Here is a 13,388-nt window from a genome sequence, read left to right as displayed (position 1 = left end):
GCCACCCCTCATTTCTTTACATTTTGCTGGGAAAATTGGAAATAGGTGCAGCGATTTACGGGAGCACGTGCAAACATGAATAGAAGTCCAGCGAGGATCTAATGAGGATCAAAGGCGACTGTTTCATAATTCCATCATTTGACATGATCTCCAACGCCAACTGAGATGCAGCCCCAAACCACGACAGAGCCTCCACCGTGTTTACAGATGACTGCACACACTCACCTCTGTACCTCTCTCCTGACCTCCTCTGTACAGACTGAAGACATTTTGAACCCAAGATTTCTAATGTGGATTCACTGCTCCTCAGGACAGACTGCCACTGAGTTTCAGTCAAGTTCTTGTGTACTGTGTCATACCTCAGCCTTTTCTCCCTGTTTCCATTAAGAATGGCTTCTTGACAGCCGCCCTCCACTGAGACCATTTCTGATGAAGTTTCGGCAAACAGAAGATGGATCTACTGAAGAGCCAGATGCATCAGGTCCTGTGTGAGGCCTTTGCTGCGTATTTTCCTATTTCTTAAGGGCATTTCTTTCACACATTGTTCATCTGCTGTAGATAGGCCTGCAACTTTTTCCTTTGTCCTCCACTTGTTCAATTTCCTCAATTTTAAGGACACAGTGCACACCATGCCATGTTTTCAGCTAATAGTTCTTTGGGAATCATCTTGTTGGTGCACAAATACCATTTTATGCCTGTCAAACTGTGTTATATTTGACACTTTAAGATCTAACTAAAGAAATGGGAAGAAATTCTGTGTTTTTGCAACAGGCTGCTTGTAACAAAGTGCCTAAAGATACAATTGAAACTTGGTTCTTTTCATTGCTACTGTGATGCATAGGCAACACTGGTTCATTGTGAATCAGGTGCCTTTTTTATGCTTGAAAGATTCACGTCAGGCTTAACAAAACATTCCTCTGAAGACGGTCAGGTTCACGGACAGGACTGAGTCAGTGGGCTCAAGACCACTTTAGAAAAGAAACAAACAACAATTTGTTACAGCTACCTTGATACAGTGTTAAACCTTGTATAAAGATAAAATATAAATGGATGTAAATACAAAAATTTAAGAAAAGAAAAGGAAAAAGCACACAAGCCATTCCAGTCCTCTCAAATATATCGAGTCTGTTTTCACTGAGAAGCCTCAGTGTCTCGAGTTGCAACATATTCGCTGTTTCTCCCATGAAAATCTCCCATGAGGGTACAAAGTTCTCTCCCGCTGCTGTATTATTACCATTTTTGCAGTTACCGTTCCAAACAGAATTGTGATCTATTCATGCTTGTTTACAGAAATCAAAGAGCTGGTCACACCAACGATACTTGTAACTGCATCTGGTTCCCAACTCTTTCCACATGCTTCAGAGTAACCGTGAAAAATTCTCTTCCAAAAAGTGGTGAGTTTTGTACATTACCAGAAAGAAAAAGGAGACTGACTTGCAGATATCAAGTCAGAGTTTCAAAGTTAGGCACAAATTTTCTGACATAATTTTGAATTTTTAAGTATCGGAAAAATCCGATAAACATTCTATAATTGTGTAAATCCAACCCATCCATCCATCCATCCATCCATCCATTCGCTTCCGCACATCCTGTTAAGGGTCGCGGGGGGGCTGGAGCCTATCCCAGCTGTCATAGGGCGAGAGGCAGGGTACACCCTGAACAGGTCGCCAGCCTGTTGCAGAGCCAACACAGAGTGACAGACAACCTTTCACACTCACATTCACACCTATGGGCAATTTAGATTAGCCAATTAACCTAACCCCAGTAAGTGCATGTCTTTGGAATGTGGGAGGAAACCGGAGTACCCGGAGGAAACCCACGCAAGCACGGGGAGAACATGCAAACTCCACACAGAGAGAGGGAAAGGCCTGGGCCAAGGTGGAATCGAACCCAGGCCTTCCAGATGGTATTCTATCTGTGAGGCAGCAGTGCTAACCACTACGCCACCCAAGTGGAAAAAAAAAAGGGTCATTGTTATAGATGTGCTTCAAATATTATGTGTAAAAACTGAGTGAAGTGGGCCTGATGGTTGCACTGGACAGGCTGTAGGTATTCAATAAAAGCCAGTGGGTCTATTTAGAAAATGATGCACTTAAAGCTTTTATGTACTGTTTGAACTTGTAATTAGTTTTTAAGTACTGTAACATGCTCCAGGTATATAAAAAAAAAACACAATTTCCAAGTAAGCATCAGCAGAAAACTTTGGATTTACCCTTAAGAAACCACAACTGTCTGCACTAAAATTCAGAGGAACCCATCCACCATTACTGTCAGACTGCCTGACAAATATTGACATGTCTTTAGACTCGCCTGCTGTCTGGCTAAAAGTTTGTCTGCGCAAGTGAAGCAGGCAGAACTTACCCAGGGAGAAAAGGTGTTAACAGTTTCGCTGTCAGACATACACGCTTCAGTTTCTCAGGGAAAAAAGCAAAACAAAGGAAAATAACAACAACAAAAAAAACCCCTTAAAAGCCTTTTTCATTACCTGTTAAAGGAGAGACTGAGCTGGAGGAAGGGAGAAAACACTCCACACTCCACACTTTTTCATAAGGTGTTACATCACTTATCTTGAGAGCGGTAAAGTGGGAAAAAAAAAAAACACTCATCCAGGTGGACTTGAACTATCTTGACTGTTCATCAGAAAGCCCGCGCAGTGTAAACGGTAGCAGATTGGATTAGACACAAGTCTTACACCTGTGCTGGAGTGCTCTGCTTGTGACAGGGGCTGGACGGCTGATAAAAGCTTCTTCAAAAACCTACAGCCCACTGGCCAGCAATGACTGACAGCTGAGATGGGCCTGGGCTTTAAGTGGTCAACACTCAAAGTACAGCCACTTAATTTTTCACAGACTGATTGTGAGGGCTGTCAGGAGTGAGAGCCTGCATCAGGTCAGGTAGTGACTAGTAAGAGCAGATTTCTGTCCTTCAACGGCAGCTACAGAGTTTTCGCTGCATGAGTGCAATGAAATGACTCCGTTTAATAGTCATACAAGCGGGTAGTCCAACCCTCCATCCTCTCGCTGCCTGTCCTCCCTTAGAGAAAAGTGACACTTCAAAAGAAAAGGTTTCTCAAAGCGGGGCAGGCTGGAAGAGTGCAGGGAAAAAAAGAAATCATGAAAACATGTTCAAAGACATGCTGGCACAGAGCTGTCAAACAGCATCAGGGGCTTTTGCTGAAGACAGGTTGGAGGAGGCGACAACATAAACACACAAGTCGTCAGTATGACAGGGGGTGGGTGGATGCGTGTAGTTACTGTGTGAATGTATTGTCAAAGTGACTTAAGAAGGACGGGGCTGCAAGTACAGAAAGAAAATGACGGTGCAATAAGTGTAACATTTGTGGCTTCATAAAATCTGTTACAATGATGTCATTCTGTCATTTATGCAGTTTCTCACAGTCATTCAGACCCACTGCAGTGACAGAAAGAGCCACGGCACAGGCAGGTTTTCACACACACACACACACACCAAGAGCCTGAGCGAGCAGAGCTCCAAAAACCCCCAAAAACATACAATTCCAGACTAAAGTCTTTCCACAGATGCTCCGACACTAAGGAGCGCCGCACACAGAGAACACGACTGATTTTACTAGCGGCTCATTCTGATTCCGTCCAGTGAAAAATACACACTTTTTCACAGAAATGTACGCTTACCAGAAATTATGATCCAGGATGGTCGAATTCAGTCCCCTCCTGAAACAGTAGTCGACATGTTTCAGGAACAAATAACTTTAATGTGTGTCTCATCTGTGGCTCTAGTGGCCATACGAATAACTCCTAGGATGCATTTTAGCCAATCGTACTCTCTCTGAGCATGTGTGTGTGTGAGACAGAGGAAGCTCTCTGACATGCTGGAGCAACACCCTGGATCTCACACACACACACACACACACACACACACACACACACACAAACTTTATAGTAAAATTTGCATGTATAACCAAAGTGGTTGAAAAAAGGCAACTGAATCCTTTTCTATTAAACGCAAACATGAAAGTATGAAGTACGCAGTGAAGCTGCGCAGCGGTCTGAGGGCCCACAGGGAAATCAAAAGACATGTTGCTGTGGTAACATTTTGTCACGCACTGCTATAAAAACACATATATACACTGATTACAAACAGCCTCGTCAAGGCCACACTGCATCACAATGTTTACCGACTGCTGTCATGTGTGTTACAAAGAGACAAAGAGCACAAAACAAGCCGTTGAGATTGGATTTGATTTGATCCAGTTGTATACACTGCCACTGTGACAGTGATAATTACCACCCCCACAACCGAGGCTCCCACCAGAATGGATTTAGCATCTTATCTGACAATCAGGACATTGCTTTTCTTCGAATCTCTTATTGGCTTAGCGGATAAGCTTATTAAGGGTGACCCGCAACGCTGAAAGAGCCGAACATGATATTTCATTTTCACTGCAGATTGAAAAGCATGCGAGCTTGCCCCCATCTTGACACAATTCTGTCCAGATATTTACACAGACACAAATATAACCAGGCCGAGAGATCTGCCATTAGAGCTTTTAGCTTGATGTCATTACACATAGCCACCAGCTGACTAAAATGAGAGTTCAGTCCAGGTAGAAGACTGCTGCTGAATGATAATACAACCCCTCTGGCAGGCCTAAGGCAGGGCTTTTCCATCACGTTGGACGGAGTGAGGATCTACCCGGTGAGATGAGCCAGAGGCCAGAGACCAGCACCCTGTGGTTGACTCGCTGGCCTGGTTAAAACTTCTCAAGGAAGTGTTCTCAGCCCCCAGGGCAAGGCACTTTACAGCAGCCTACACTGCAATTACCTCTCATCGCTGGGACAAACCCAAAGAGCACATCTCTTTTCCCACGCATTTTAGGCGTGACTACCAAAAGGAGACAACTGTGAGGCGGTGACAGGTGTCTACTTTTTAAATAAAATAACTGGATAACCTGTAAAAAACAGCCTTACAGTACACATATTCGAGCGCATTACTCGCATTGCAGCCATCCTGGATTTTTTCACATGGAATTGTTTTCTTTTTAGAGAAAAACTGTTGAAACCAGAACCACCACAAAACATAACACTCTGTGGTCCGTCTGTTTGCATATTTAATAGAAAATAATATCTTGAATCCAGAGACCTGCTCATTTCCAAGGAGCACGACCAGCAGGGTGGTTTACTCAAAGACAGAACGGGCCCATTACACTACACTGCCATACGAGCCAGCGTAACAGCACAACCAGCCGACAGCTTCTGATGCCAAAAATCACACTTAATCCAGGGTTCATTGATTGTGCTGGAGGGATTTACAAATATCAAAATGTAAACTATTAATACTGCGATGAAAGGACTTACATGTTTTATTGGACATTTGTGAGAACAGTCTCAAAAATACACGTCTAAAAGAACCACACTGGGAAACTTTCTTTCTTAAAGCGATCAAGTGTAAGAATTTGGCAGTTTCTCGTTAAATCAATAGCAAGAGTATTTGTATTAATTCATTTTCTACTGTTTAACACAGCACTTGGTTTGATCTCATGGATCTCCTCACTAATAAAAGCAAATCTTTGTCCCATCCAAATAAGTGTGCATAAAAACATGCACATTTAATATTCCAAATGTAAGCGCTTTTTCTTAAGCTAAAGGGTGACTGGATTAAACTTCAAACATATCTGGAGTGCCACAGTTTCTGTAAAGATAACGGGGCACGTAGCTGACTTGCCATTTTATGTATAATAGATACTGCTTATTTTTGCTGAGAACGGTGTAATTCATCAGGATTACAGCATTCAGCAAATTCTTATTTAGACAAACTACTGCTCTGTCCTTCAAGTGTAGGAAAAAAACATCTTTGTTCCCAAACGTCTGACAACAAACACATTAAGACAGCCAGCCAGACGGACCAGCAGACAGACAGGCAGGTGGTTGGACTGAGATGTGGGGGATTCGGGGGACATGTCCAACCTAAGCCCTCCTTGCTCACCCCACCCCCCACACACACTTCTCATCTTCCTACTCCCCAGCACCACAGACCAGATGGGCCTCACAGCACGCCCCTCTGTTCACCAGAGCTACTGTACAAAGCACTGCACACCACAGGCCACCACTCCAACATCAGTGGGCAGAACGGTCTTATCAGAACACCCCCCCCACACACACAGAGTCACAGAAAACTTTTAAATTATTGCTAGAGAACAGCAAACATCTCAGTGTCCACACATCCAAGTCTGAATCCTGCTCAGAACTAACACCTTGCAGTCAAAGTTCTCACAGTTTAATATTTAATATTTACAGTTTAATATTTACTGAAAGGCAAAATCAAAGGCAGCATTTCCTCAAATTTGGCCAAAATCCATTCAGAGGCCTGAGCTGGAGCAGTTTCCGGTCTGGTCTGCTGTGCTTCCTTTACCTGTGAAGTGGGTATATACATCTTTACATTCCAGCTGGTCTTTTAAAATGAGTCATAACAACGCTGCAGTTTTACACATCACACCTAACGGTAAATGCTAAATACTATCTCCTGACTTGTCAGAAGAAATAAGGCAGAATCGCTGCCATTAACTGTTTGCAAAACACTGTGCGGCATTTACAGCATGAGTGGCAGTTCAAGCCTTGCACAATAACTGTAAAGACAACAAACAACGCTCGTTCACACAAACATCCAGCAGTAGATGCTAGCTCTTCTTCTGCACTGCCTCCTTGCTGTAATAATCGTTTATGAAACACATATATTACATTTTTATATTTTATTTGTATTGCATATTAGAGGCAGACAGGAAATGCGGGGGGAGAGAGAGCAGGGGAATATCATGCATTAAAATTAATCTTGATGAATATGTTGCTTACCCGCCTGTACAAGATTTAGCCTCCATTAAGACCCACGTGCAAACACGCACACACACAGAAACACACTGCCTTGAGCTAAGTGACCACAGAAAACCATGGCTAGTTCAATACTCCTTGACCTTAAAGGTCTATGATTACATTTTAACAGCTAAAGCCTGGAAGCAGTTCTTTAAAAAAGAAGAAAATAAAAGCAGGACCAGTAACTCAATATGGCACAAGTGACAATTAACCAAAAACAAACCCCTGGGGAGGGGGAGCAAAAAAAATAAATAAATAAAATCTCCAATATGATAAAGGCAGAGAAGCGATAGAGAGTCATAATTTGTGGTTTGCTACTGGACTCTCATCCATCTCCACTGAAGCTTCCTCTATCTGGGCTCTTTTTTCACTGTGAGGCGATATGTCAGAGGCGCTTATAAACATTCCTCTACCCCCCCCTTGAGCTTACAATATCTCAGTTCAGAACATTGGGTCAGTGCCAGAGATCGAAAACATTTGCTGCAATCTGCAAGCTTGGCTGGAAGGGGAACAAAAAAAGAAGAAAAAAAAAAAAAAAACACCTCTTGCTTTATTTAACATCAAATTCTCTGTCTCGCTTTCTCCCGCCCTCACTGTACTTAAAGTCAGAGGTAACAGAAAGTGCTTATAGCAGCCACTCTCTCTCCACGCTGTAGCATTTCTAATGGAGAATTAAAGCCACAGCTGGACCTCTGACATTTAAAATTTCAACCTTGTGTGAGGACATTTATTTATAAGTAAGGCCAACAAAAAAAAAATCTAATAGTTCTTCTCTAACACTATAGCTCATTTTTCTTCAGAGGACAAAAAGGGGCGGAGTAAGGCACAGATGATGATCTTTTCAATTATGCATATGTCAGAAAGCGTGACGCATCAGGCTGTTATTGAGCATCAAGGTTGATGGGTCGAGCCGCATCTTAAAGGGAACAAAAACCTTTTTCACAAAGGTAACTGTGACAGTCTGCGACTCCGCTGCACACCAGTCGCATTATCCAAACCATCTGTAATGTAATCATTACAATCATTTTGGATATTTACAGAGATCAAAGTATGCCATTGTAATTTAGAGAGCTCTCACTAGTGAAAACCTCGAATGCCTTGCAATTAACTCATTAGTGTTGCTGCTATCAAAATACAGCCACACATGCCGAGCTAATGTTTGCCTGCATGTCAGCAGGGTGAATAGGTGAGTGTGATGAGAAGTGGGGGAAAACGTGGTAAATGTGCTGGCATGTCTGAATGCATCTGCAAACACCGGGTGCTCAGGAGATCAGGACTGGACTCATCATTCTCCACTGATACACACAAACACAGTCCACAGGTACCACAGTATCCAACACACACAAACAATAAAAGACTTGGTTCAAAAAGGTGCATATCATCATTTTCTTTTTTTAATTAACAGTTTTATGCAGGTGTACCTGCATACTGTACAGTCGTTTCTCTACTGTTGACACAGCCATTATCACTGTGTAGGAAAACCTTCACAGTGACTGGCAGCAACAACTGTGCATTAATGGGGAAGGACATGAAACCGTCATACGTGGCGGACTGTGACACCGGCGTTAACCACATCACATGACCAATGTATGATCGCCGGCATGTGATCTGTAAAAAATATGTAAATGTAAAAAGTATCTCTACAGTAAGTATAACGATAGATCGAAGAGATCATCTGACAAACTGACTGATAAAAGAAGCATAAATATTTGTACGATTACAGAAGTGTGTATTTGCCTTGCACTGTACGTAATGAAGGAATGTCATACATAAAATATTTTTTGACAATTGTCAAAGGAAGCTATGTGCTATGTGTTAGAAAATCACTGTCACTGCCTGTAATTTGCTGCCGTTAACGTTGGCACCAGTTGCTTTCTGTTGCTCTAGGTTGTGTATGTGTGTGCATCTGTTTTTACGCCGCGCTCTTCTCCAAACAGCAGCAGCCAAACGGAGCAGAGGAGAAAACCATGAAATGACATTACTCCAGGCAACTCCTTATGTTAATTTAAGTGCAATAAAAGCTTCCCGTCAGGTGCTAATCCATCTATTGCAAGACATGAGAGGGAGAAATGACTCCCCTCCAGAATTAAAACTCCCAGATAAAAGAGGAAGGTCAAAGAGCACGATGACTTCTGTAAAACTGGTTTCCATCAAAATGCACAGATCTATGACCAACAGGTCAAAGCTGAAAATAAAATTAACAAAAAGCAGCCCACATAGGAGAACGCCACCACTGCAGTGCAGGATTCAGTTCAATTCAATTTTATTTGTATAGCACCAAATTATAACAAACAGTCACCTCAAGGCGCTTTGTATTATAGGTAAAGACCCTACAATAATAGAGAAAACCCTACAGTCAAAACGACCCCCCATGAGCAGCATTTGGCGACAGTGGGAAGGAAAAACTCCCTTTTAACAGGAAGAAACCTCCAGCAGAACCAGGCTCAGGGGGGGGCAGTCATCTGCCCTGAGTGGATAGAGCCGAGGGGAGAGAGACAGGTCAAAAGGCGTGCTGTGGAAAAGAGACAGAGATTAATAATAATTAATGAATTAATACAGAAAATGAAATGAAAAGAAAGTGCATTATGGGAACCCCCCCAGCAGACTAGGCCTATAGCAGCATAACTAAGGGGTGGTTCAGGGTCACCTGATCCAGCCCTTACTATAAGCTTTATCATAAAGGAAAGTTTTAAGCCTAATCTTAAAAATAGAGAGGGTGTCTGTCTCCCGAATCCAAGCTGGGAGCTGGTTCCACAGAAGAGGGCCCTTTAAAAAAAAAAAAAACTACTCTATGGATATGTTCTCCCTTGTGTTCACTTGTCCTGTAGCAGACCTCATAAACATGTGCTTGCATAAGCAGACCTCCGGGTCTCTGCTTGTTTGCTACTCTCAGTATAAGCAGTACACAGTGCTGTAAAAGATGCTCCTTGCTGGCAGACAACCAGCACTGCATCAGGGTAGCACAAATATTCATTAGTGACCTTGTCACCTTGCTACACACAAAAATGTGTTGAGACATACATTAATGTACACCCACATGAGCAGGAAGCTAAATTTCACACTTGCAGAGCATTTTGACTTCTTTCATTTAGCGAATACACATCAAGCCTCACACCTCCAACCACGGGCGTGAGAAACTCGAATACCTCAATTACAAAAACTCCTCGATGCAAATTCTTTGCTTCAATGCTTCATTTACGTCAGCAGAAATGTATTTAGAAGGATGCGTGTGAACTCTTCTCAACAAAAAGACTGATAACACAACAGCATCAGTGAAGATGCTGTCATAGTTCAACGTGGAGCCAGAGTCTGCCTACACAGACTCAGACAGCAAAGAGTTACAGAGACCGTGAGCTCAGGTGGAGTGAAGGAAAACGTTTTTCTAGCGTCCAAAACAGCAGCGCTTCTTTCTGTAATCATCATAAAAACTTTAACTGGGAAAAAGCTGCTGAAAGTCCTTCATCAAACCACCTGTTCATGAAGAACAGTTGGCTGACAGCAGCCGTCCCACTTTCTATTGCAGTACCTGCAATGAGCAGGGGTGAGTCTAAAGGGGGGCATGGGGTGAACTAGACCATGTTCATTTCAAGATTTCAGTAGCATTATTTACAGATTTCAATTAATATAAAATATTATATATAATATGTTCAAATGTAATTTTATTACTTTTTAAAAATATAAAATGATAAGCTTTTTTTCCCCTGCGGGACAGGAACTGACCCGGTGCTGTTATGCTGGACACTGAATTATTATTAACATTAATTTTTAACATCTGCACCATCAAAACATCTATTTTCAGCTGCAACAAATGTTGCATCAACGTGCAGGGCTGGCCTCAGCCTCAGCTCTTACTATGTTGAGATGTTCATTTTTCTTCACTGCAGCTGCCACATGCTCCTTTAAAGGCTTATGGAAACACATACACATTCACGAGCACACTTAAACACACAGACACACACACACAAACAAATTCATCTACTTCACCTAGAAGATACAGCACTCTCAGAACTGGCCTCCTACTAATGTAAGAAAGCCTTCCAAGAAGACACAGCAAAGGCCATTTTAATTTATGCCTAAACCTACTTTGTGTGTATATCTTATTTTATTTAATTACTACATTTAATCACTGTATTTGTTATTATTTAGTTTTGCACTTGAGAAAAAAAATTAATGTGGCATGTAAATACACTGACAGGGTTTAGTGCTTTTTTTTAACATCTGGGAAAAGTTAAGGCAACAGAAAATAAACAGCATTTCACAGAAAGTGGCATCTTTAACCTTCTACTCAGTCACAGTTTTTCACAAAAACATTAGGATCACAGTCGTCTTCAACTCACCATTGTGTGTTTCTTGTTCAAGTGCTTCTTCTTCTTTTTCCCTTGTGTGTGCGCCAAGCGGGGATTGTTCTCCTGGTCCGATGACTGGTGGTGGTGGAAATTGTTCCTGCAGGGCTCCAGGGTCAGGCCATTAAGAACCCTAGCAGGGTTTTTCTTGTGCAGGGATCCTGCCTGATTTTCTCTGCTTTCCTGAGGCTTCAGTGCCATGTTCTTCTACAGAGAAAACAGAAGAAGAGAACGCTTCCATTAGAATCAAAACACCTATTTCACCTCAATGCTAGGAATATGTTTTAAAGAATTATCAGGCAGACAGCTGGACTGTAAGAACTTTGCAGTCTTGTGATTGTTCAACAGTTAAATCTGTGTTTGACTGAATTTTTATAGCTAAGAAAACCTGCTCATTACAACACTTGAGAGCTCAAAAATAGCTGAATAGCCACTCACAAAAGCCCATTCTGATAGATGGCAAATCTCCACAATAAGCAGTGCAGAAAATTTGCTCTAAATTGAAGGGCTGTCATGCAGAAAGACTTTAGATACAGCGTACATCACAAAATTTTCTCCAACAAAGAATAAAAGAAGAACGTAATTAATAGTTCTTTGCCATTTTCATTTTCTTAAAAAAAAAAAAAACTGTGGCGATTCCAGCAAGAGAGAAACTGGAATGCCAGATGGATTTAAACTGTGGATGTGACAGTTTAGTGGTATGTGTTGTGCATCACTAGGCAAACCAGATGCCATGATTTTTCAGTATTTGCTTTACCACATCTCCCCTTTATTTCATTCACTGTAGTGGCTTTTGGCACTGCAGTATAATACCATCAACCCCATATTTTAAATGCTTTTTCTTTTCTTTCCTTCCTCTGTATCGTCACTGATGTCCAGGGGATGAATTGTAATTGCTTTGATTAACAGGCTTTTTATCTAAAAGGTGAAAAGGTCTGTGGCACAGGCTCTATGTGTACAGACAAGATATTCATGGTTACCAGATGAGTGGTGATTAGTAATAACTGGCTATCACTGTGTTAGCATGCTGACATTAGCATTTACCTACACATTGCTCAACCTCACAGAGCTATATGTATAGCTCTAGTCTCTCTCTTGTTCATGCATCATTTGTATTTGGAGGACTTTGCCATTACAGTAAGTAAGACTTAAAATAAATGCTGCAGTGATTGAGATCCCCCGTCATCAATCACTGCGGCCAGTGCTGTGATATATTAATGCTAGGTGTTTCTGATGTTGAAGTGTGCTCAAGCAGTGCTCATGATAACACACTTACATTTGGATTTTTCCAGATAGCTGCCCACGCAAAACCAAGTTATGTTGCCTGCTCACCTTCCACTGTAACTAATTTGTACAGTGGTTCCTGTCTCTTTACATTCACATATTCCACGTCTTTGTTGTAAACCAGGTTTAAACTGAAATTTACTCAGTTAGTTACTTAGTTGGTTTGCAGCAATTCAAATTTGATCAAATGTAGAAAATACAACACCAAAGCCAGACCTTTATGTAGCTGTGAGGCACATATCAGAGCGAGGAACAGATCAGCCGAAGGACGGCAACACGTCAAACATTTAAGTCCGTATTTTCTTTAGGAGGACACGTCTCTTCATGGAGAAACTGGATTAAATTTAATTAAATTATATAGCTCTAATTCAAAACAACAACAGTCGAAGCAAGGCACTTTATATTGTAAAGACCCTACAATAATTACAGAGAAAACCCAACAGTCAAAACGACCCCCTGTGAGCAAGCACTTGGTGACAGTGGGAAGGAAAAACTCCCTTTGAACAGGAAGAAACCTCCAGCAGAACCAGGCTCAGGGAGGGGCAGGCACCTACCATGACTGGTTGGGGGTGAGGGGAGGGAGACAAGAAAGCAGAGAAAGAAAGGACAGGAGACACTAATTACTAATGATTAAATGCAGTCGTGGTGTATAATCACACAGGGAGTGAAAAGAGATGAGTAAAGGAAAAACACTCAGTGCATCATGGAAAGCCCCATAAAGGAAACGGAGATCTTCTAAATGACTGCAACACCATTCCCTCTCTAACTTGCATGTTACCTGCTTTATGCTGCATGTTTGAATTATGCCAGGGAGTCAAGCATCTCTGATTTGTTGCCTTCTTTTTCAGAGAACCCATAGTATACAGTGAGGATGTAACACTATTAATGCAATAATCTACCTCTGTGGGAGTAGAGC

The 13,388-nt window shown here is 41.9% G+C and overlaps 1 protein-coding gene across 5 annotated transcripts in view; it reads right to left on the bottom strand.

Annotated features, from left to right (window-relative positions):
- The window catches only part of auts2a (activator of transcription and developmental regulator AUTS2 a), a 300,378-nt gene that overhangs the window by 214,503 nt on the left and 72,487 nt on the right, over window positions 1–13,388 (bottom strand). For all 5 annotated transcript variants that reach the window (XM_030746362.1, XM_030746364.1, XM_030746363.1 and 2 more), the window contains exon 3: window positions 11,183–11,395. In XM_030746362.1, coding sequence (XP_030602222.1) covers window positions 11,183–11,395 — 213 coding nt within the window. The remainder of the gene's footprint in view (window positions 1–11,182; window positions 11,396–13,388) is intronic.

The sequence above is a fragment of the Archocentrus centrarchus genome, chromosome 14 (genome assembly GCF_007364275.1).
Source record: "Archocentrus centrarchus isolate MPI-CPG fArcCen1 chromosome 14, fArcCen1, whole genome shotgun sequence".
NCBI lineage: Eukaryota > Metazoa > Chordata > Actinopteri > Cichliformes > Cichlidae > Archocentrus > Archocentrus centrarchus.
This window is presented reverse-complemented; position numbering and strand designations above follow the sequence as displayed.